Source organism: Sceloporus occidentalis, unplaced genomic scaffold (genome assembly GCF_023333645.1).
Source record: "Sceloporus occidentalis isolate IW3139 unplaced genomic scaffold, rSceOcc1.0.p SCAF_33, whole genome shotgun sequence".
NCBI classification, from domain to species: domain Eukaryota; kingdom Metazoa; phylum Chordata; class Lepidosauria; order Squamata; family Phrynosomatidae; genus Sceloporus; species Sceloporus occidentalis.
In genome coordinates, this window is record NW_028317013.1 from 4,486,742 (window position 1) to 4,507,271 (window position 20,530).

The 20,530-nt window shown below is 40.7% G+C and overlaps 1 protein-coding gene across 1 annotated transcript in view; it reads left to right on the plus strand.

The window, feature by feature from the left end:
* Window positions 1–324: 324 nt before the first annotated feature.
* The window catches only part of LOC149298355 (RNA helicase MOV-10-like), a 32,714-nt gene continuing 12,508 nt past the window's right edge, over window positions 325–20,530 (plus strand). The window contains exons 1-11 of the mRNA XM_089487507.1: window positions 325–455; window positions 3,561–3,657; window positions 6,389–6,540; window positions 6,994–7,232; window positions 8,141–8,387; window positions 8,952–9,089; window positions 12,215–12,377; window positions 12,793–12,947; window positions 13,627–13,800; window positions 14,403–14,550; window positions 15,382–15,543. Coding sequence (XP_089343633.1) covers window positions 325–455; window positions 3,561–3,657; window positions 6,389–6,540; window positions 6,994–7,232; window positions 8,141–8,387; window positions 8,952–9,089; window positions 12,215–12,377; window positions 12,793–12,947; window positions 13,627–13,800; window positions 14,403–14,550; window positions 15,382–15,543 — 1,806 coding nt within the window. The remainder of the gene's footprint in view (window positions 456–3,560; window positions 3,658–6,388; window positions 6,541–6,993; window positions 7,233–8,140; window positions 8,388–8,951; window positions 9,090–12,214; window positions 12,378–12,792; window positions 12,948–13,626; window positions 13,801–14,402; window positions 14,551–15,381; window positions 15,544–20,530) is intronic.

The following is a 20,530-nucleotide window of genomic DNA, read 5'->3' on the forward strand; positions in this document are numbered from 1 at the left end:
ATGTCACAACTGGGGTTATGAATAAACTGTAACCAATTGAAATGCAGATTATAACATAACATAGAAAAAACTTGTTAAACATGTTTAAAGGTCATGCTTTCTAGCAGCCATAGTGCAATTGGTAGTTGGTCTCTCTCCACTATTATTACCCAGCAGAGAGTTTCACTTTCATTTCTTCTTTATCCTCCTTAGGTTTTGGTTTTCTTCCCCTCCCTCATTAAGTATATAAAGGATTTTTCTCTTCATTTTTAGAGCACTTCTTCTTACCCTATCATCTGAAAAAAAGCAACATCTACAAGATAAAAAAGGCCTAGAAGAAAAAAGATGCCAAAATTTACAGTTAAGGAACTAAGATGCTGGGGAGAGAAGTTTCTCCAATACCTGACAGATACTGGAAGAGAAAATGTAGGAGATAAAGAAGAACTAAGACGTATTTATTCAGAATTCAAAAACAGGTAAGACTATGCTTATTATTTATTGATGAAATATTAAATCATATTCTGCAGGTCTGTACAGTGGGTATATGTATTCAATTATCAGGAGCACCAAGTCATAGATTTTCTTTAAAAGTGAATATATTTTTATGTCTTTAGTATCCCTTTATTAACCATATAATTATTTTATTTTTATTTTTTTTAAATCAGTTTAGTATGTGGGTTAAGGTTTGTACATTTGTTGTTTTACATTTTTTTTTTTATTGATTTTAATTTTTATTTATTTTTACGAACACCTCTTTTGAATGAAAAAATAAACATCAAGTGCAACATCAATGTTTATGTTTTCCTTACAAATTAGTGATAATATGAAATGACATCATATATTTATTTTATTATTAGTTATTTTTTCTGGATAGGATATGTGTAAGTAATCTATAGTGTTCGGGTTTTATAGTCCCCTTGTGAATGGTGTCCGTGTAATTTGTAGGTTACATGCGGACTTATTAATATGATATAATATGTTTTTGAATATTTCAACATATAAAATGAATCCTGGTGAAAGGGGAAAGGAATATAATCGTGAGTGGATATAGATATTTAGAATTAACGTTGAAGTATGCAAAGTATCTAATCAACTGGGGCAAGCATTCATTTTGAAATGTCTTCATTTCTTGAAAGCAATGGTCACTAGTGTGCACCGAACCTCTGAGGTTCATCAGAAGAAACTGGTTTTCTTCTGTCATAACTTTTACAGTTCACAGTTCTGTCATAACTTTTACAGTTCACTGTTGTGCCATACACATGTATTTTATTGACTTAGTTTGTAGTGTTTTTGTACTGTGGTTTTTTTAACAATGGACATCCCTCCAAGAACGTTCTCAAAATTGGAGTTCTTAAGTCTCAAAAGGCATCCATCCATGACATTAAAGATAGTGCTAGGGCTGTCTTATGGTGAAGTCAAGCGTTTCAAGGACACAGTCAAGGTCAAAAAAAAATCAGAACCCGTTTCACGAGTAAAAAATGGAGAGAAAAAAACGATGCCATGAACTGACAAAGTGGTGGTTAAGGCCCTGTGGCCCAGTTGCAGGGCAATGAGGAGCATGAGGTGGGACTGGGCAGAGGGCCCTGTCTTTAGGTTTGCATTGGGCCTAAATACTTCTGATGGCAGCCCTGCAGTCGGGTATCTGAGAAGGATGGCCTGCCTGCCACAAATATAACCATTTCTTTAATTTGTCTAGGAAAATCACCCAAGCCTTATGTTAAGGTCAACCCATAGCTTTTGTCAGGAGACCCTAAATGAAGCTTGTGGTGTTTAGTAGTCAGTCAGGCAGAGTCACGCAGTGTGAGTCACAACAAAATTTTTCTAATTCCTGTACAAATTTCAGGAGGGACCTCAAACAAAGCAAGTAAAGAATGTATATGAATGTATATTCATTATCCGTCCGTCAGTTTTTGATGTGAGAGAGAGACCTTTCCAACTGAAAATAATGGACTGGAATTTCATGGGTTGCCAGGAACTAAAAACTAAATGAAAATTTTGTCCGATCGATTTTGCTTGCGGCCAACAAGTCTAGTAGTTATGTTAGAACTTGTGAAGTGGATCCATCTGTAGTGTACAACCAGCAATATGTACACATTTCGGTGCACTTTCATACCCCCAACATTTCAAGTGTCCAAAGAGGGACATCTTTTTTGGGTGGTCTGGTCAGGGCATGTAAGAGGCAGGCATAGGGGCCCCATCCACTAACCACCTTGTGTTGTATTGAAGCAGTACGTCGAGATATGATGTCATATTGCAGCACTTTGCCTCAAAAGGTGGCATGATGCCCACTGCTCGCTAAAGCTGACCACAGGGACAAGTTGGTGGGACAGTGTCTGAGAACTGGACATGGTGGTGGTAGTGAATATTTGTGGGATTGCTTTTTGTACAGGGAGCAGAGGGTATGTGAAAAGGCCGGTGGCCATTACATTTATCCCCTATATCATCATCTTGGCTGGCAAACAGGCTGCCACTGACATCAATAATTTATATGGGAATGCCATTTAAAGATGAATAAGGGTATAATCTTAGACCGTTAGGGAAAATGTACTAAGGTTGGATGAATAGGAGAGCTGTTATGCCACTATAATTCTCATGATTGCCAGCCAGCCGCCACTGCACTCCTTTTCTTTGATGTTACTTGCTAAGCATTATATGAGTTGTAGATGTTCAACAGATGGAGAGTTGCTCCATCAATCTGCATAGGTCCTAAATTATACCCAGATTTGCCAGCCGAAATACGGCTCTAAAATATCCTTATTGATTAATATTTCCATTCTAAATTCTATTTGTTTATTCACTAAAGGGGGTAGAACTAATAGGATAGTTGAATTTCAGTTCCTTGACATCACTATACATTATGAAGGTCCAATCTCAGGGAGCTTCTGCTGCAGGAAGAGATTGGCTAGCCCTGTATAATGTATTGTTAAATCAGTTACCTGTCTAAATTCTGCATTATGCAGGGCCAGCTCAGCCCTTACACTGGAGAATCTTACTAGCGGTAGCCTTTTCAAATGATTAGTGAAGGGCGACAATTACAAACACAATAGTGAATAGACCCTAAAGTGAGAGTTGGGTGCAAAAATACCGCTTGTGAACTGCTCTAAGTCATCGTTCAGGTGCTGATAATTAGTGAGCACAGTGCATTGTGGGAGTCCGTCTTGTGAACAAAAGTTGGTGAATAGCATATGCCAGAAAGTACTGGGGGGGGTCAGTTAGCCCACTGATCAGGCTGGCCACTATGCATTACTCCGCAATCGGACAGAGGCCCTGGAACAAGGATTGCATGCTGCATAGATCTGGGTGTGTGATTGCGGTATAATATATCCTTATTAGATTCAGAAATGCAGGTGCCAACATGCAGTCGTTGGAATGAGTCAATTTCAGTATTTTAGATGTTTTCAGATCGATGCGATCCCTTTAGTGTTTCTGGTCCTGTGTATGGTAAGCCTGAAGATCTACCTTCACGAGTATTTTTTATGTTTTGGGTAAGATGCTGGCTGGGTTGAGCAGTCCGTCTTCTTCTTTGTGGAAACTTTAATGGGTTTGTGTGTTTTTGTTTTTTTTTGTTTTTTCTTTTGCAGTGATGATCAGAGGAAACCAAGTTTTTCAGGTGCAGTCTATGGTCTTCAGGTTGGCAAGAAGGTTTTGGTAACTTCTAACTCTATTACTTTTAACCAGGTGAGTAATTCCTGGGACGTTCCATAAAAAGTTATGATAAAATGGATTTTACAATTCACATTATAAATCTCACGTGCTTCTCACTGGCGCATGTAAAAAGGCAAGAGCTGCCCTGTGGTATGAATAATTCATATGACAAAAGGAAATTGATTGTTAGACCTTATGAATACTTTGACGCTATTAATTAACTACAAAGGGGTTAATAGCATCTCTATACCAAAATGGGTATAATCAATTTTATAGTTGTACATGTATTAAACTAGGGGGGGGGGGGGACGACACAGCTGTCAAATTTGGAAAATTAAAATATTATAGCTTTATACAAAATTGTATAAAGTATGTAATTTTTTTATTTTTGTATTTTTTTTTAAGCTTATTTCTTAAAATATATTAAGCTATTTCAAAGTAACATCTAAAACGATAATAAATCCATGTTTTGCCTTGATTTGAAGAAAAAAAAAAAAAGTGGTGGACTTGCAGTTCAGTTCTGAATTGGACCTTTTTGTATTTTTTTTTTTTTTTTTTTTAAAAAGAGAAAATTATTTTTTTCACCTACTGTGGCAAAAAAGGGACCCTAAACATTTAGCAAGTTGTCATAACAGATGGTTGTGGTCTCTATGGGTGCGGTCTGTGGTGACATCATACGTCAAAAGTGAGTTACAGTTTTACAGTAGAAAATTCCTTTTATATCAACTCCCTTAATGTTCCTAAGAATAGAAACAGGGCTTTTTAATTTTTTTATTTTATTTTCTTGTTTGCAAAACATAAAATGCAACAGACGATGAGTGAAGTTTCGGTAAAACAGGAAGAAAATGTATTCGCGAAGAGAGCACGCATGCGGGCAGTTTCAAGCATCTAGTTTCAAGGCTATAGGGGCAGTTCCATATACTCCAAAGAATGTGAAGGCCTCTTATAGTTCCATAATAAATAACATCTTTTATCTCCTTTTTGGCCGTGTTTTACATTTCATTTTAAGCTGATGAAGCTGTAAGTTCTATTTAGCCTATTTGCCATTTTACAAAACGCTCCATTTTGTTGTCTAGTATATCATATAAACTTGTGTAATGATGTTTGCATTAAAATGGCTCTATATAGTGTGTGTGTGTGTGTGTTTTATATCAGGAAACTGAGAGTAGTAGATGCATTGAATAACCTTCCAGCAGAAGTGGGATAGGCACAAGGCTATCCTAGATTTAAGATAAATCCATAGACTTAGACATAGAAAATTATTCAGAAATCGGGCTGACTGGTTCTTATCTGCCAGCACATCCTATGTTTCTGTTTCAATGTATTATGTCTATACCATAGTGTCATAGAATCTGTTGGTTCCGAGTAAGTGTAATATAATGCCAGTTGTTGTTGATTAATCGATATCTTTTTGTAAGGGTTGGTGAGCAGTACTGCCCTACATCATTTCATGTGCTCTAATTTTAACCCCTTCAGTTCTGGGGTTTTGGCGCTGTAAGTCCTGGGGCTATTTTTTATTTTTTTTTTAAAGAGCGAGAGAGAGTTTTCTTTCGATACCATAATTACATGATTGGCCAGAAGTTCAGTAATTTTAGCAACAACTAGATGAAATTTAAAAAAACAAAACACACCCCCCCCCCAAATTTTCTTCTCTGAATCCTTGTGAAATTATATTATTTATTATTATTATTATTAAATAGACAGGAATGCCCTTAAAATGTAACAATTCAATCCTGATTTTGGAAATGCTAAAATGTATATGGAATGTCCATATTTTCCCAGCAGTTATAGGGTATATGTGAATTTTTACAATTGGAATGCTGAGTTTGAAAATTTATATAATTTTTTTTGCAAACATTTCTGTGTTGATTATGATTTTTAACACAAAAATCCAGCCAAAATTGTTTTGCTGTATCTCCATCTTACAGAAAGATACATAGGGTTTTGTTTGTTTGTTGGCCATTTGCAGGACAAGAAACTATTGATAGAATTTGTGCCAATTCAACACCCCCCCCCACCACCAAAAAAATATATTACATAAAAAAAAAAAGGATTTCCGTAAGACCATGTTTGGCTGTAAACGTTGATCTATAAGGTGTACAGCGCTCATGTTTTTGTTACCGGTATTTTATTTTGTAATGCGCATCACCCTCTCCTTTCATATTTATAGGCGCCACTTGTGTATGTAGGAGGGAACATACATGACCTTTTTATCACTATTTGTAAGGGCCAGAATGTCTTCATTGCACAAAGCACTTGCCGTCAAACTCTTACGTTTATATTTTATTTATTGTTTTCCGACCGTGCCACAGACTAGAAACTTCTATAAGTTCTGGGGTACTATAATAGTCTACCCAGTGGCGGCAGGCTTTATTCAGATGGGGCAAGAGGAGGTCCCCTCACCATCTTGCCACTTGTGGTTAGTGAGTCTGGGCATCCAGGGGGATCTTTCCCCTCGTAGATTGTAAATGAGACGGTATATCCCGTGACACTTTCATAAAGCTTGTCAAACTTTACCCCATACCTAGACCGCTTTGTGGGGGTATGCAGTCTACAGCTAAAATGATAAATTAAGAATTGGGATGGGGCGGGGAGATGGTGGCTCCATCAACTTCTCTAGTTCTGAATAATGTTCTTGTGAAATGTTTGAAAAGTGGTCTTCTCTCCACCGCAGCTTATGGAACGGTGCTTTTTATGGGGGATTGTCCTTCTTTATTAGCTTTGTAATTCTTTCTGTCTTTTGTTTTATTGTTTATGGTTTTAGCTTGTGACAAAACCTGTGTTCCTTACTGATCAATATGTGGCCGAGACGAGAGATCGAAAACAAGAACTCCTATCGGTGCCGCTTTCTGGCAATGGCGTCAAATGTAGCAAAGGACAAGCTAGAAAGATAATTCGGTGGATGAAGCAAAACAGGTGCGTGGACCGTACAGAGATATGGTTAAAGCAACATTTCAATAATTATTTATTACGCGCCAACAAATTACGCAGCGCTGTACAATGGGGCAGTTAACACATATACAATAATGTGTACAGATACATCAGGAGTTGAGAACCCTGCCCGTAAGCTTTGCCGCCCAGCCTTATGGTACTCTTACACAAACTTCCTGGCAAGAATGGTGGGCTATCGAGGGCCATGCTCATGGGCTTACAGTCTGAGGGAATAGTATGGGTAAGAGGAAGCAGTAGCTCTCTTGTAGCCATAATTAGGACTAAGTGGTAAATGAAATGAACCGGTGGGTGGATGTGCTAGTTCTTGCCTCCTGATTGTGACTAGCAGAGGGTGTTGTGGCGTTCCAGGAAAGCTACAAGAAGGGCGAGCGCCAGTCTTAATGCTACTATTTATTTTATTTATTTATTTCCCTTTAGGTCCAAATTCATCGGTGACAATGTTGAGATTGCCATAGACTCAGATTATGACCTGAGTGAAGGGAAAATACGTATTAAATTGGTACCAAATGAGCCCCGAACATTTCCAATCCGCATTAAGAATAATTCTCATAACCCGGTGACTCTTGTTCAGTATAAAGTGTTGCGTCGAATGAAGGTCTTCTCATTCACAGATGATTTCAGTGTGTCCAAGTCCAAGCCTTTAGTGCTGAAACCAGGTAAAAATGCTTTTTCATATATACCTGTGTGTGTATATATGTATGTATGTATATGTGTATATGTGTGTGTGTGTATGTGTATATATATATATATACCTGGCTGATATATTTTGTGTGTTTTTTTATTTGTTTGTCTAGATCTCTCATTTCTTTCTAAAAACATATATGGCTCCTGATGCACACTTTAAACCAGAGGTGGCAATAGGTAGCTGGGATAGGGGACTACAGCTCCCATGATGCTTAGCTGGCTTATGGATTGCGAATCATCAGAGTTGTAGTTCCACAATGTCTGTGGAACCTCTGGTTATCTACCGTTCTCTAAAGCATTTACAGAAAGATTATTTGAATACCTTGCATAACGCTGATCCATTAAGTTAAAGATGCAAATTCCTTAGACCTGACAAAATGCAGCAGGAACTTAAGTACAGAAATTTAATTTTTTGCTGAATACTCAAGTCTCAAATCTGTAAATTCTCGGTTCAGACCACACAAGTTCCTAAAATACACTAATATATATATATATATATATATTAGCACTTTTATTTTGCAGTGTTCTTGGCTTTCATTGACATTTGACAGTACTTACAAGTCAACTGTACATTGTGACAACTTGTAAAACAAGTAACTGAGGGAGTGTCCAGGGCACCAGCAAAAGTTATTTTGGGTCATACTATTATCTTTTTCTTGGAGGGGAGGGGCTGCAAATAAGACAAAGTGGGTATTGATTTACTAAGGAAAGAGCAGGGTGTATCATAGTCTGTCAGATGCCAAAATGTTGAGGTTTTTATATAAAGAAAATATCAAAATTGTATTAACATGTTACCCCACCATCACTTTTGGACTACTTGTGTGTGATACACAAAGCTAACATAACAGTACTATTCATGATTTCTTATACTCTATTTCAGGTGATGTTTACCATATCAATGTTCGTTGTTCAACGGCCTACTATGGATATTTCCCAGTTACAATGGTGTTTGAATTCCTGAGAGAAAGTGATGCACCCAATGTTTTTTTTATTGGGCGATTTCTATCTGTTGTGTCTAACAGTAGATTATATGATGACCTGGGTCCAACATCGAGCTACGTACCGTACCAAAGAGACCTACTGAAACCAACTGTGAGGACTGAAGATGAGGGGTTCCCACCAGATAAGTAAGAGAACTGTAAAATTAGCCATTTGTACATGTTCCGGTTTGGTTGTCTTAGCCCGATAGTCTTAGTATGCTAAAGAGTCGGGGTCTAGACTAGTCTGTGGTAAATACAGTGGCTTAGTATTAAACGCCTAGCTGGACACGCTGATGAAAGTCTATAGAGGAACAGACTTTATGATCATTGCCATAAAGAATCTGCTTGCGGTAGGGTTTGAGCTGGGAAAGTCCTATTGGTCTGTAGATAAAGGAAATTCACTAGAATTAAATTGAATAAAACCAAACTAACAGTGACTAACTAGTCCAAGTTTAACTGATGGCCTGTTATGGTCCGCCTCTTGTCTGGGAAAACACCATAGTCCCTTTCTGTTTTGAGTGTATGTGTATATATAATAAAAAAAAAATATATATAATATATAAACGGTAGTTGATACCCGAATATATATGCGTTATTTGTTGGTGGGGCAGCGTACGGTCACTGGAATGTGTCTCACTGGTGCACAAAAAAACATTTACTTTATTTTCTTTCTATTTGCAACTCTACTCCACCAACTCTATATATTTTCAGCTCCCTGAAGTATGAATTAGAACGAAAGATTCCACTTGGAGAGTCCACTCCTCCTAACCATCTGAGGAACAGCATCCGTGCAGGAGTGTTCTCCAAAACGGGACCACGTACAGTGTTCCCAGCAGATGCTCAGGACAGGTAAATTAAAGGTCCTTTCCAGTCCAACTTTCGTGTTCAATGTATAGTGGAGTCCATTTTGCATGGAACTTTTTTTCCAGTATTAAACCAGTAAATGCACTCATTAGCATAATTAAAATAGAGAAAACTTAACTCCTCCCTATTATTATTATTTTTATTTTTTTTTAATTGTTCTACAATGTTTCCAAAAACCTAATGTTATTCAGGAAACCAGACTTTCTATGCAGGTATGATCTGACTGCCTTTCAATCTGCAGCCTTTCCTTAGGTCAGTTGCCACAAGATAAAATTGATATGGTGAAATAAACCATTTCGTTTTTTGTAGTTTAACCATTCATTGCTATTTTTAACCCCTTCAATCCCAGGGGTTTTTGGTACCTCAAAGCCCAGAGCAATTTTGCCATTTTTGGCGTATGTCGGTTTAGCGATTATTCTCTTTTCCTGTGAATAGTGTGCCCATGTAAACTATATATTGTTTATTCAAGGAGAGATAGAGCTTTCGTTTGATACCATAGTTGGATGATTAGCTGAAAATTTAGAATGAGAAATTTAGTAAAAACTAGCGAAAATTAGAAAAATAAACAAATTTTTTTTTACATTTTCCCTCTGAATCCTCACAAAATTAGGTAAAGCGATGGAAAATCCCCTCCAAGTTTATTAATTCAGGTGTCCTGATTTCAGAAATACCTAATTTATATAGATTTTCCAGACTTTCCCAGCACCAGGGAGCATACTATTAGGTGTACAATTTTGTATAATTTTTATGGCTTAATGGGTTTGGGGGTTGTGAACGGGGGCAGGTGGGTTATACTGGCTAGATGTTATGCTAGGGCAACGGGATGTAAGGTTTTTTTAAGAATTTTTTTATATATTTAAAAAAAAAAACAAACAATTTTTATTTTAATTTTTTTTTACATTTTTTGTATTTTTTACATTTTTTTTATTATTTTTACACAGTAATGGTTAGAGGTCCTCCTAGGGACCTCCTGAACATACCAGTGATGTCACAGTGACATCACAGCTCATATTATAATTTTTTTTAGTATTATTTATATTATTATTTTAATGATTTATTTAATATTTTTAAATGACTAACCATTTTTTTTTTTTCCCAGCTTTTCTGTTACAGGCCGGGAGGGGGAGTGAGAGAGATGGTTTCTCACTCCCCTCCCCGCGATCCCCCTGCACCGATCACACTGTGATCTCTATGCAGGTCCTCACAGACCTGCATAGAGATCGCAGCGTCTCTGTGCCTCATCGGAGGGCAGGATATCCCCGGAGGGCAGGATATCCTCAGCAGTGACGTAACCCGGAAGGGAATGCCCGATCGCGCGTTTGCAACTGCGCGATCGGGCAGTTTACCGGTAACAGCTTACCGGCTTTCATGCCGGAAGCTGTTACAGGCGATCGGACAGCAGAAAGCCGGCTTCTGCTGTCAGTGGGGAGTCCAGGCTGTCAAACGACAGCCTGGTCTCCCGTGCAGCGGCAGGGATGTGTCCCTGACGCTGCACGAAGGGCTGGACGTACCGGGACGTCCATAGGGGTTTCTTTGTGGGCGTTTTTTGGACGTCCCGGTACGTCTATAGGGGATTGAAGGGGTTAATACTAGATGTTGGTACCCACAATGCATCCCTAAATATACCAAAATGCAGGACAAAGTGGGACAAAAGTAAATTGCGCACGGAGCCCTCTCTTTGTGGGTGAAGCTTTTATTCCTACCGTAGTACCGTATTTGCTCGATTATAAGACAAGGTTTTTTTCAGAGCAGATGCTCTGAAAAATACCCCTCTTCTTATAATCAGACCTCAAATAGAGACAGAGACTAACCGCTGCGGGGGACCTGGATCCTCCTGTCTGGTACCCCCCCCCCCAAACTTACAAACTGACTCCCCTGCGTCCATCGTGTATGCGCGATGGACGCAGACAACCCCCACTGCTAACCGCACCTCCTTCCAGCTGCAGCGGAAGCTGCCTATGCGAATCGCGTAGACCTCTACCGTCTGCCTGGACAACACACCGGTAAGTTTTGTGTGGGGGGGTGTTAAGTGGGGGGCATAAGGCATTTCTGTAGGCACAGTGCTCTATGATATGCCTTTTAACCCCCTTTATGCCACTCTGCCTCCAGAAATGCCTTTTAGCCCTCTATACGCCACTCTGCCTCCTGAAGTGCCTTATACCTCCCTATATGCCACTCTGCCCCATAATATGCCTTTTAACCCCTTAAATACCAGAGTGGCATATAGGGGTATAAGGCATTTCTGGAGGCAGGGTGGCGCATAGGGGGTCAAAAGGCATATCATGGGGCACAGTGGCATATAGGAGATAAAAAGGCATACCATGGGGCACAGTGGCATTTCGAGGGTTAAAAGGCATATCATGGGGCACAGTGACATATAGGGGGTATAAGGCATTTCTGGGGCACAGTGGCAAGCCTGGGGGCAGATGTGCATAACGGGGGGGCAGGTTGGAAAATAAAAGGAAATAAAAACAAAATATTTGTCTCAATCATAGCTTTTAATAAAAAAAACAAAACTAACATTTACTAGTAAAACTTCTTTCCTATAGGGTTGTCTTCAGGCTTTTTCTTTCTTTCCTAAATTAATATTCAGATTTTGGGGGGTCGTCTTATAATCAGGGTTGTCTTATATTCGAGCAAATACTGTAGTATGGTGTCGCCTACATGTTTGGAAATGAAATAATACTTATGTTGTGGAAAAATCAACGTGAAACGGTTGGTCCAAATTAAGTGAGAATTATTTTATTCAAAACGGCTTACAACGGAGTGATGTACGAGGTGCACTTAGTGTAACCTGGTCGCGCGTGCTCTCATCAAGATAAACAGGGACTTCTTATAGTCTAAATCATGTCAACACCCATCACACACAGTAAGCACAAATTTGAATATTGCAAAGCAAGTCTTCTAATCTCATGGACCAGTTGGTTGGGTGTAGTTCTCTCTGCACACGCAAAGAACATATATCTTTCAGCAAAAACAAAGTTTTATAGTATGCAGGTGAAATGCTGGAATTATTTAATTTCTTTAACACTTATAATTTTTTTATGTTTTTATACACATTAATACGGTGATTTGGGTTGAATTTTTGTTTCCATTCTCTCCTCTATCAGGAATCTCCTATCTAGTGCCCTGAACTTCAGCAACTATGATAAGCGGTTCAGTTTGCTGCTACACCTCGAGGAGATACAGATGGAGATAGATATCAGAAAATATGATAAAACAGGGGAGCAAATGGAATGTGATCCTAGGAACAAACAGCTTCTGCGTCTTCATGTGAGCATGTATATGTGGCTTGTTTTATTATAGTGACATCAAAGGCAGTTGTAAAGCTACCAAACTTCTAAAGATGCCTACATATAAAAACGCTAAACTATAAAAAATGCATAAGGGGTGCACTGTGATGTCCCATGCAAATAGTAATTTACCATAGAGTTAGTCTTGATTCAAAGTTATAGAATACATTTCCACCATTGAAATTCATAAACTTTTAAGGACAAAAAATAAAAATTTAGAAGACATTGTTTACAGATGACCATAACATGGTGTGGTCCTTAAGAAGCGTTTTGAAAATTTTGCCTTGGGTCACATGTATAATATATATATTTTGTATAAATTTCGTGCCAAACTGAAGAGGAACACAGAATAGGAAGCATTGTCTCCCTGCTTCATTTTTGTCTTTTGCTCGCAGGTACCTGGTGTTGCAGAGAGCAGGCCTTCAGTATTACGGGGAGATCACCTTTTTGTTTGCCTTTCTGACGAGCGCACAAATCCCGCCGCTATCAATTACAAGGGTTACGTGCATGGAGTGGAACTGGAGAAAGTCAGACTGGGGTTCTCCGTCAAGTGAGTTCTTCCTATGATTCAAGGCAACGAATACAGGCGTCCATACAGATCATAAGATATCACAAAAAGTTTAGCGCCAGCTGTAAAACTTTAGGTGCCATGGTACCGATCTTCTGGGATTTCCGGGGAGGGTCTATGAGTGATTTATATGGATCAATCTAAATCTTCTTGCTAATGCAAGTGTGGAAAAAAGTGTTTCGTCTATATAGTTACTGTGTAACATAGGTATATAGGCTGAAAAAAGACATGCGTCCATCAAGTTCAGCCTTTCCTATATCTGTTTATTTGTTGCTGTTAACCCCCCCAGTTTTGGCTCTTTCCAGTTTTGCACAAACCAGGGAAAAAAAATTCCTTCTTGACCCCAAAATGGCAGTCAGATTTCTCCTTGGATCAATTAGCTGTTTCCCCATAATTTAAAGATTATATCCCCGAATATTATGTTTTTCCAAGAATCCATCCAATTGCAGTTTAAACATCTGTACAGACTCCGATAAAACTACCTCTGCAGACAGAGTTCCACGTCCTTATTGTCCTTACTGTAAAAAACCCTTTCTTCCAATCTAAACGCGTGACCATGTGTCCTGTTTATGAACAGATTTCCACACAATGGTTTGTATTGGCCCTGAATATATTTATATATCGGTCTGTTTTTTTTTTTTCTTTTCCTTTCATTATGTAGCCTTTTAAGAAGATTTGTAACAGGCTTGAAATTTGATGTCATGTTTACATTTAATCGATTACCACTAAAAGTTCAGCACAGAGCTGTCAGCCTGGCTAAATCGTCCAATATTGAGCAATTTCTGTTTCCAACATCTTCCTATGGGCAAGCAGTCACCGATACAGAAAGGCTAACGTAAGTCTGCACAGTGTAAACGTTTGGGGGGGCATAAGGAATACTAATTGTTGGACAAAGTGGTAACAGACAAGCAATCCCCTCCCAAGCATCTAATTTAGTTTTGTTTTAATGTGGTTTTTTTTTTTGTTTTTTTTTACTCTACAATATTGTATAAGGGTTTATTTGCATTATTAATAAGGAAGATCAGCCAAGCTTCTCGTTATGTGATAGATAGTATGAGTTCTTCCATTCACACATCATCTTTATATAAGCCAGTTCTTGTGTAAGGCTACTCCATGTATAAATCACCCTCTTTAGGGAAAAGTAGTTTTAGTGAAGCAACCTTTTTATAAAAAAATAGAAAAAGAGAATACATGAGCACAGGCTCAAGTCAAGGGCTGTCCTAATAGGAGTCCTTGGTAATCTGGTTTGCATGGTCCCCTAGATTAAAGGCCAAACACAAGAAATTGTTATCCACCATTAACATTTATGTGTTTGGCATTGTAGACCATTTTTCTTGGTTCCTAAAAGACCTCTTTAAGTCCTGTAACCATAAATAAGCTGCACATTTATTGTGGTGTGTGGTGGTTTTATTTTTTCCTTCCTTCAATGTTGTCTAGCCTTTATGACCGAAGTCTTGAGACCAACAAAGAACAGTACAATGCAGTAAAGCAGATTGTGGGTGGTTTATCTAGGCCTGCTCCTTACCTCATCTTTGGCCCACCAGGAACTGGAAAAACAGTCACCTTGGTTGAAGCAATCAGACAGGTAAGAGCCTTAAGAGTAAGTGTTTTTCTGTTTTAAAATAATAGAATTAGAAGGTAAAAACCACCAAGCTATAATAAAGATTCATTAATAGCCCTAAATTACAGGCATTGATCAGTAATTTTTTTTTTTTATCCGAAACTGTGTCGCTTTTCAAGCGCTCTGATATTTTTTTCTTTATGGGCGTCTTCTCTTTTCCATGATAACTAACACCAGCCATTGTTAAACTGCAGTTCCTGCCCAAAGATCATGGGACACATCGGCATATTCTGTGTTGGCAAGTACGGAGAGGGTTGCAGCACCTGTGCCACACTACTGGAGGATCTCTGGTGTTCTGCTCGCTCAATGGGCTAGTTGGAAAGATCAGAGTTCTCCCTTGTAATTGCACTATGGAGATCCATGCCTAGATAGCACATCTTCTGTAACGCCTTCTCCAATCCGTATGGTCTATAGTGGTAGAGATCCAAGGGGTGTCTTGTGTTGTGGACACGTAGCGTGAGGACCTGCGTTCATGTAACGTCTAGGACGGCTTCACGGTTTACTCGGGCCTGGGGCGGCTTCACAGTTTACTCGGGCCTGGGGTGGCCCATTAAGTAGAGATACTACCGTATGTTTTGTGTTCTGTCTTAGCGTTATCTGTAGAATATAGCTCCAAGGGCTTTATGTGTGAAAAGACATGAATTTGTGTACATGTGACTGTAGAACAAAATAAAGCCAGTAGTACAGGATGCTTATTTTTGCTATGTCGCTAATTTTTTACTGTGAGGGAAAAACCTATTTTTTACGGATATATGCACTTCGTCTCAACAACCGCCCCTGCTTTTGTTTGTGCAGGTTTTAAAATGCATTCCTACGTCCCACGTTCTGGCATGTGCCCCTTCTAACAGCGCAGCCGACCTGATCTGCCAGCGTCTGATGAAACACGTGGACAAGAAGGACATTTACAGAATTATAGCCAGCAGCAGAGAATTCCGCAATGTGCCAGAAGATATCAAGGTAGATATCCAAAGGAATAATAAAGGGTTGACTATGTATTGAATAGATTAATAATCTGCCAGGTAGAAATTTACTGTTTATACATATAGCTTTTACTACATGGCCTACTCAGTGTATACACACAAACCTTTACTGGTTTTCCTCCATAACTGGAATGAAAAGGCATTACCTAAGTTCTCAGATGTCAGCAGCGAAACCATACCGCATTTCCCCCCCCCCCCCCACCTGGAACAAGAATCCCCGTTTTCCTGATCATTTATTTTCAGTTGTGAAGGAGAACTAGGATTTAAAACTTTTGATGTAACTGTAAATTACCGTCCTTAAAAGGAGACCAGAAAATACCCATTAAGTGGATATATCAAGATACTGTTTAATGTTTGACTTGTTATCTTTGAAGAAGCTGCTCTCTAGTGGCAAAAGGAGTTGTTTTTTTTTCTTTTTTCTCCCCATAAAAAATCTAATCGTGTCCGAATGCAAAGTGCATGTATTTGCCTTTTTATAAATAAATGTAAGTATAATTATTTAATATTTTATTAACTTTTCATGTGTCACAAATCCATGAAGTGTTTAGAATTTATTCTAATAGCGTTGCCACCGATATCCATGTGAAAGGTGCCCTCTGCTCACACAGCCTGGCATACAATACAGTTGCATTGCTACGCTGATCTTTTGCAGCAGTGTTAAGGCTGCATACCAGGGGGTGTCCAACCCGCGGCCCTCCAGCTGCTGCAGGACTACATCTCCCATAATACTCTTTCAGCTAATGGGTTGGCGGAGGAGTATGGGAGATGTAGTCCTGCAGCAGCTGGCGGGCCGCAGGTTGGACGCCCCTGCTTATTACGAATAGAAAAGTGTCAGGAACAAGAAACAAAAAAAAAAACCAACCTAGCACCAGTGTTGGAGCAATGCTGGGGTTGGACGTATCAGAAGCCAAGTTACAGCAGGCTACACCAAAACCTTGAAAAATGTGCCAGTTGTTTAAATAGTACTTTAATATGCATCAATACAAACCTGAAAGAAAATGTACTTGCAAACACGACTGGAGTGTCCTTTCAAGCGACGGAAAAAGAGAAGCAAAAAACAACATAACTGAAATAAGCCTAATTTTAATTGTTCACAAATATGACTATTTGGACAGCACCCAATGAAGGTGTAAACTCCTGGTAGAAGCACGAAGGAACTTGCATTTCAGTAAACTCAGTCAATCTGAGAAACACCAGATTTTTTTTTTTTTATCTTCATTGGTTGATGTCAGACGAGCACCCTGCCGGCGACCAATAGAATTTTAAAATCCTGGCGCTGAAACTCCAGGATTTAAAGGTCTGTACGAGCGACCAATAGAGTCACTCGTACAAACCTTTAACGCCTGACGGCGAAACTTGGCCTTGGGAGGTTCCAGGAGTTAAAGGTCCATGCGAGCAATTCTATTGGTCGCTGGCAGGGAGCTCCACTGGCAGAGGTGCTCACTGCCCCGACCAATAGTCACTCGTACAGACCTTTAACTCCTGATAGCGAAACTAGGCCTTGGGAGGGAACAGGAGTTAAAAAGATCCATAAGAGCGACTCCATTGGTCACCGGCAGAGGCCTCCTCTAGCATCAACCAGTTGGTTGATGCTAGAGGAGGCTCCTGCAGGCGACCAACCCCTGTGATGCTGTTTAGACAAGGTAGGCTAGAGGGGGAAGGGAGCAGGGTGATTAGTTAGGAGATGTTAACAAACATGAAGATTCTTCGTGTTGTGTGTCTTCGTCTACGTTTTGCCATCACCATGTTCTTATGTTCGGTATTCGGGCTGAACAACGAAAACCCACTCTTTGTGTTCGTTTTCATGCTTGCCTGAATATGAATGCACAAGTCTAATCTGTAGTTCGTAAAGGGACACTCCAGCCATAAGGACTTTTCATGCATATAAGGACTTGATTGTTGATTGCATGAAGGAATTTGTCAGATTCCCCCACCCTCAGTTGGCTTGCAGGACATGCTTTTGGCCGTATCAGTGTGACTACCGGCTGCCTATAGCAGTGACTTGCCCAAGAGTTCCAGGGGGTCTCCATCACAAAGGGCTCCCATTTACTTTAGTTGGAGTGCTTTTTTGCCAGAGTTTGCCGCTCCAAGCAGTCAAACAAGTGCAAATAACAGAGTAAGGAGGGACTGGTACATTGCATCTCCTTGTAATTGCAAGTGGCTTTATTTTCTTACTGGTAGATAATGCATATTACAGTGCATGCAAATTGGTAGATTTTACTAGTTTATGACGTAAAGTCGTGATTTATAAAGACACGGAGGCGAGCATTATGCTTATCTCTTTTCTTTATTCCCTCAGCAGCAAAGAAAGAGAAAACATTTTCAAACGAAAATATATGCATACACAAATACACCAATCACAGGTATACATAAATGTCCAATGAGGGCCCTCCAAAGATACCCCTCCTTCCTATATAAGCGTCTGCATCCTGAACACCTTCCTCTTTTCTTTGAACGGAACCGAAGAGCAGGAAACAGTCGCAGTAAACTGAAAACATCGACGAACTGAAGAAACCGTCATATCAACCAGGACATGGACGGAGAAAAGGCAATCAAACAGGAACCGGAGTTTACGAACACCTCACGCTGAAAATAAAGAGAAATCGAAAACCGTGAGCAAAACAAACAGCCACCATAAAGACACAATCCTGGCCAAAACGGAAAAAATCTAAGATAGAACGGCAATACAAAATAACCTTATTAAATAATAATAACAATAACGCATAATACCATATAGTACATAAAACACAAAATAAATGGGAGGGAATACAAACCCAAACCTAAAAGAGGAAAAACAAAACAGGGTGGGAATAATGCTCGCCTCCGTGTCTTTATAAATAACGACTTTACGTCATAAACTAGTAAAATCTACCAATTTATAAAGACACGGAGGCTCCCATTATGCTAGTTTAAAGCTGGCCAACAACGGTAGCAGAAAAATGAGTCAAAGGCTTAAAATAAAATTCCCTGAACGTAGACTCCCTGGACCAATCCGCCGCCTTGAGGAGATCTTCCAACCGACATCCCAAAGAAGCAACCTTAGACGCCATGGCCCCTCTAGTAGAATGAGGGCCAAAAATGGAAGTGTCGATACCCGCAGAATCCAACAACCACTTGACCCACCGGGCCAACGTAGTAGTCGACACAGGCAAATGAGGTTTACGAAAAGACAAAAAGAGTTCGGGACGTGAACCGTCCCTAAAAGCAGCAGTCCGCGCCTCATACGCCTTAAGGCAATCCACAGGACACAGGCGTGGCTGAAGAGGAAAAAAGGGATAAAAAACAGAAGTAAGAGAAGTTTTGGTACGTCTAGAAATGTCGAACCGAACACCTTCAGGGGTAAAACATCTAGAAGAAATATCCAACGCCCGAACGTCCAACACGCGCTTGCAGGATATAAGACAAAACAGCATAACCAACTTAGCAGATAACTGTTGAAGAGACAGCAAAGGGTTATCGGGCCATGAAATCAAAAACTCAAGAACAACGGTCACATCCCAAAAGCCCGAATATCTAGGACGAGGCGGGCGAGACAACCTCATACCCTTAAGCAGACGGCAAATAACTGGCTGCTTCCCCAAAGGCACCCCCGCAAAACCCGCGTGTCCAGCGGAGATAGCGGACCTATAAATGTTGATGGTGCGATATGCCAAACCATTGTCGAACAACTCCGTGAGAAAACGCAACGCCACCGTTACAGAAGCTGAAACGGGATCCACACGTTGTCCCACGCACCAACGTTCCCACATGTGCCAGGCATGACCGTAAGCCCGTCTAGTTCCTGGCGCCCAAGCTCCAGCCAAGAGATCCTGAGTCGATCTCGAAACACCATGGACAAACCAGGGTCCCCGGAAACCTTCCAAGCCAACAGGGGAAGAAGGCCTTGACAAAGTAGAGGATGAGGAGACCCCTCCAAATCCACAACCAGATCCAGACTGTGAGGAAGCAGGCGTGGAACGTCCACGACCATCTCCAATAGCGAGGGGAACCATGGTTGAGTGGTCCACAATGGAGCAATGAGGACCAGAAGGGTACTGCACCGGCGAAGATGGAGCAAAGTCCGTGCCAGGAGGCAAAAGGGAGGGAACGCGTAACTCTTGCGGCCCGACCAGTCCTGGAGAAACGCATCTGACGCCAAAGCCTCCGGGTCCGGCCTCCAACTGAAGAAAACGGGAAGCTGAGTATTCAACCGTGAGGCGAATAGGTCGATCTCGAACGGTCCCCAAAGACTCGAAATCCGACGGAAGACCGAGTGAAGCAGGCGCCAATCGCCGGAATCCTTTAGATGGCGTGAGTTCCAATCGGCGACACGATTGCTCAGTCCGGGGATATGTTCCGCCTGAACAGAGATATTGTGAGCCAGGCAGAAATGCCAAAACTCCGTCGCCAGACTCGACAGCGCCTGAGATCGTGTTCCGCCCAGGTGGTTGATATACCTGACCACCGAGACGTTGTCCAGCCGAAGAAGCACGGAGCAGTTTGATGAATCTCCCAAAAAACTCCGAACGGCGAAAGACCCCGCCAGAAGCTCCAGACAATTGATATGAAGCCGCTTCTCCTCCAATGACCACTTGCCTCCTGTAGAAGAGCGACCGCATCTCGCTCCCCATCCTTCTCGGCTGGCATCGGACTCTATGACCACGTCGGGAGTTGTGCCGAATATCGCTCTCCCGTTCCACGCATCCATGTGGGTCAACCACCAAGAGAGCTCCTCCGTCGCCTCGCAATCGATAGGAACGATCGCGTCGTAAGAAAGGCCTTGCAGCAAAGAGCGGTTCTTCAGCCTCTGCAACGCCCGATAATGGAGAGGACCGGGAAAAATGGCCTGGATCGACGCCGACAGAGTCCCTATTATCCGTGCCAGATTGCGGATGGAAATAGTCGGCCGTCTCAAAATCCTCCTGATTTCTCTCTTGATAGACGTCACCTTGGAAACCGGGAGATGCATGGACCCTTGGACTGAG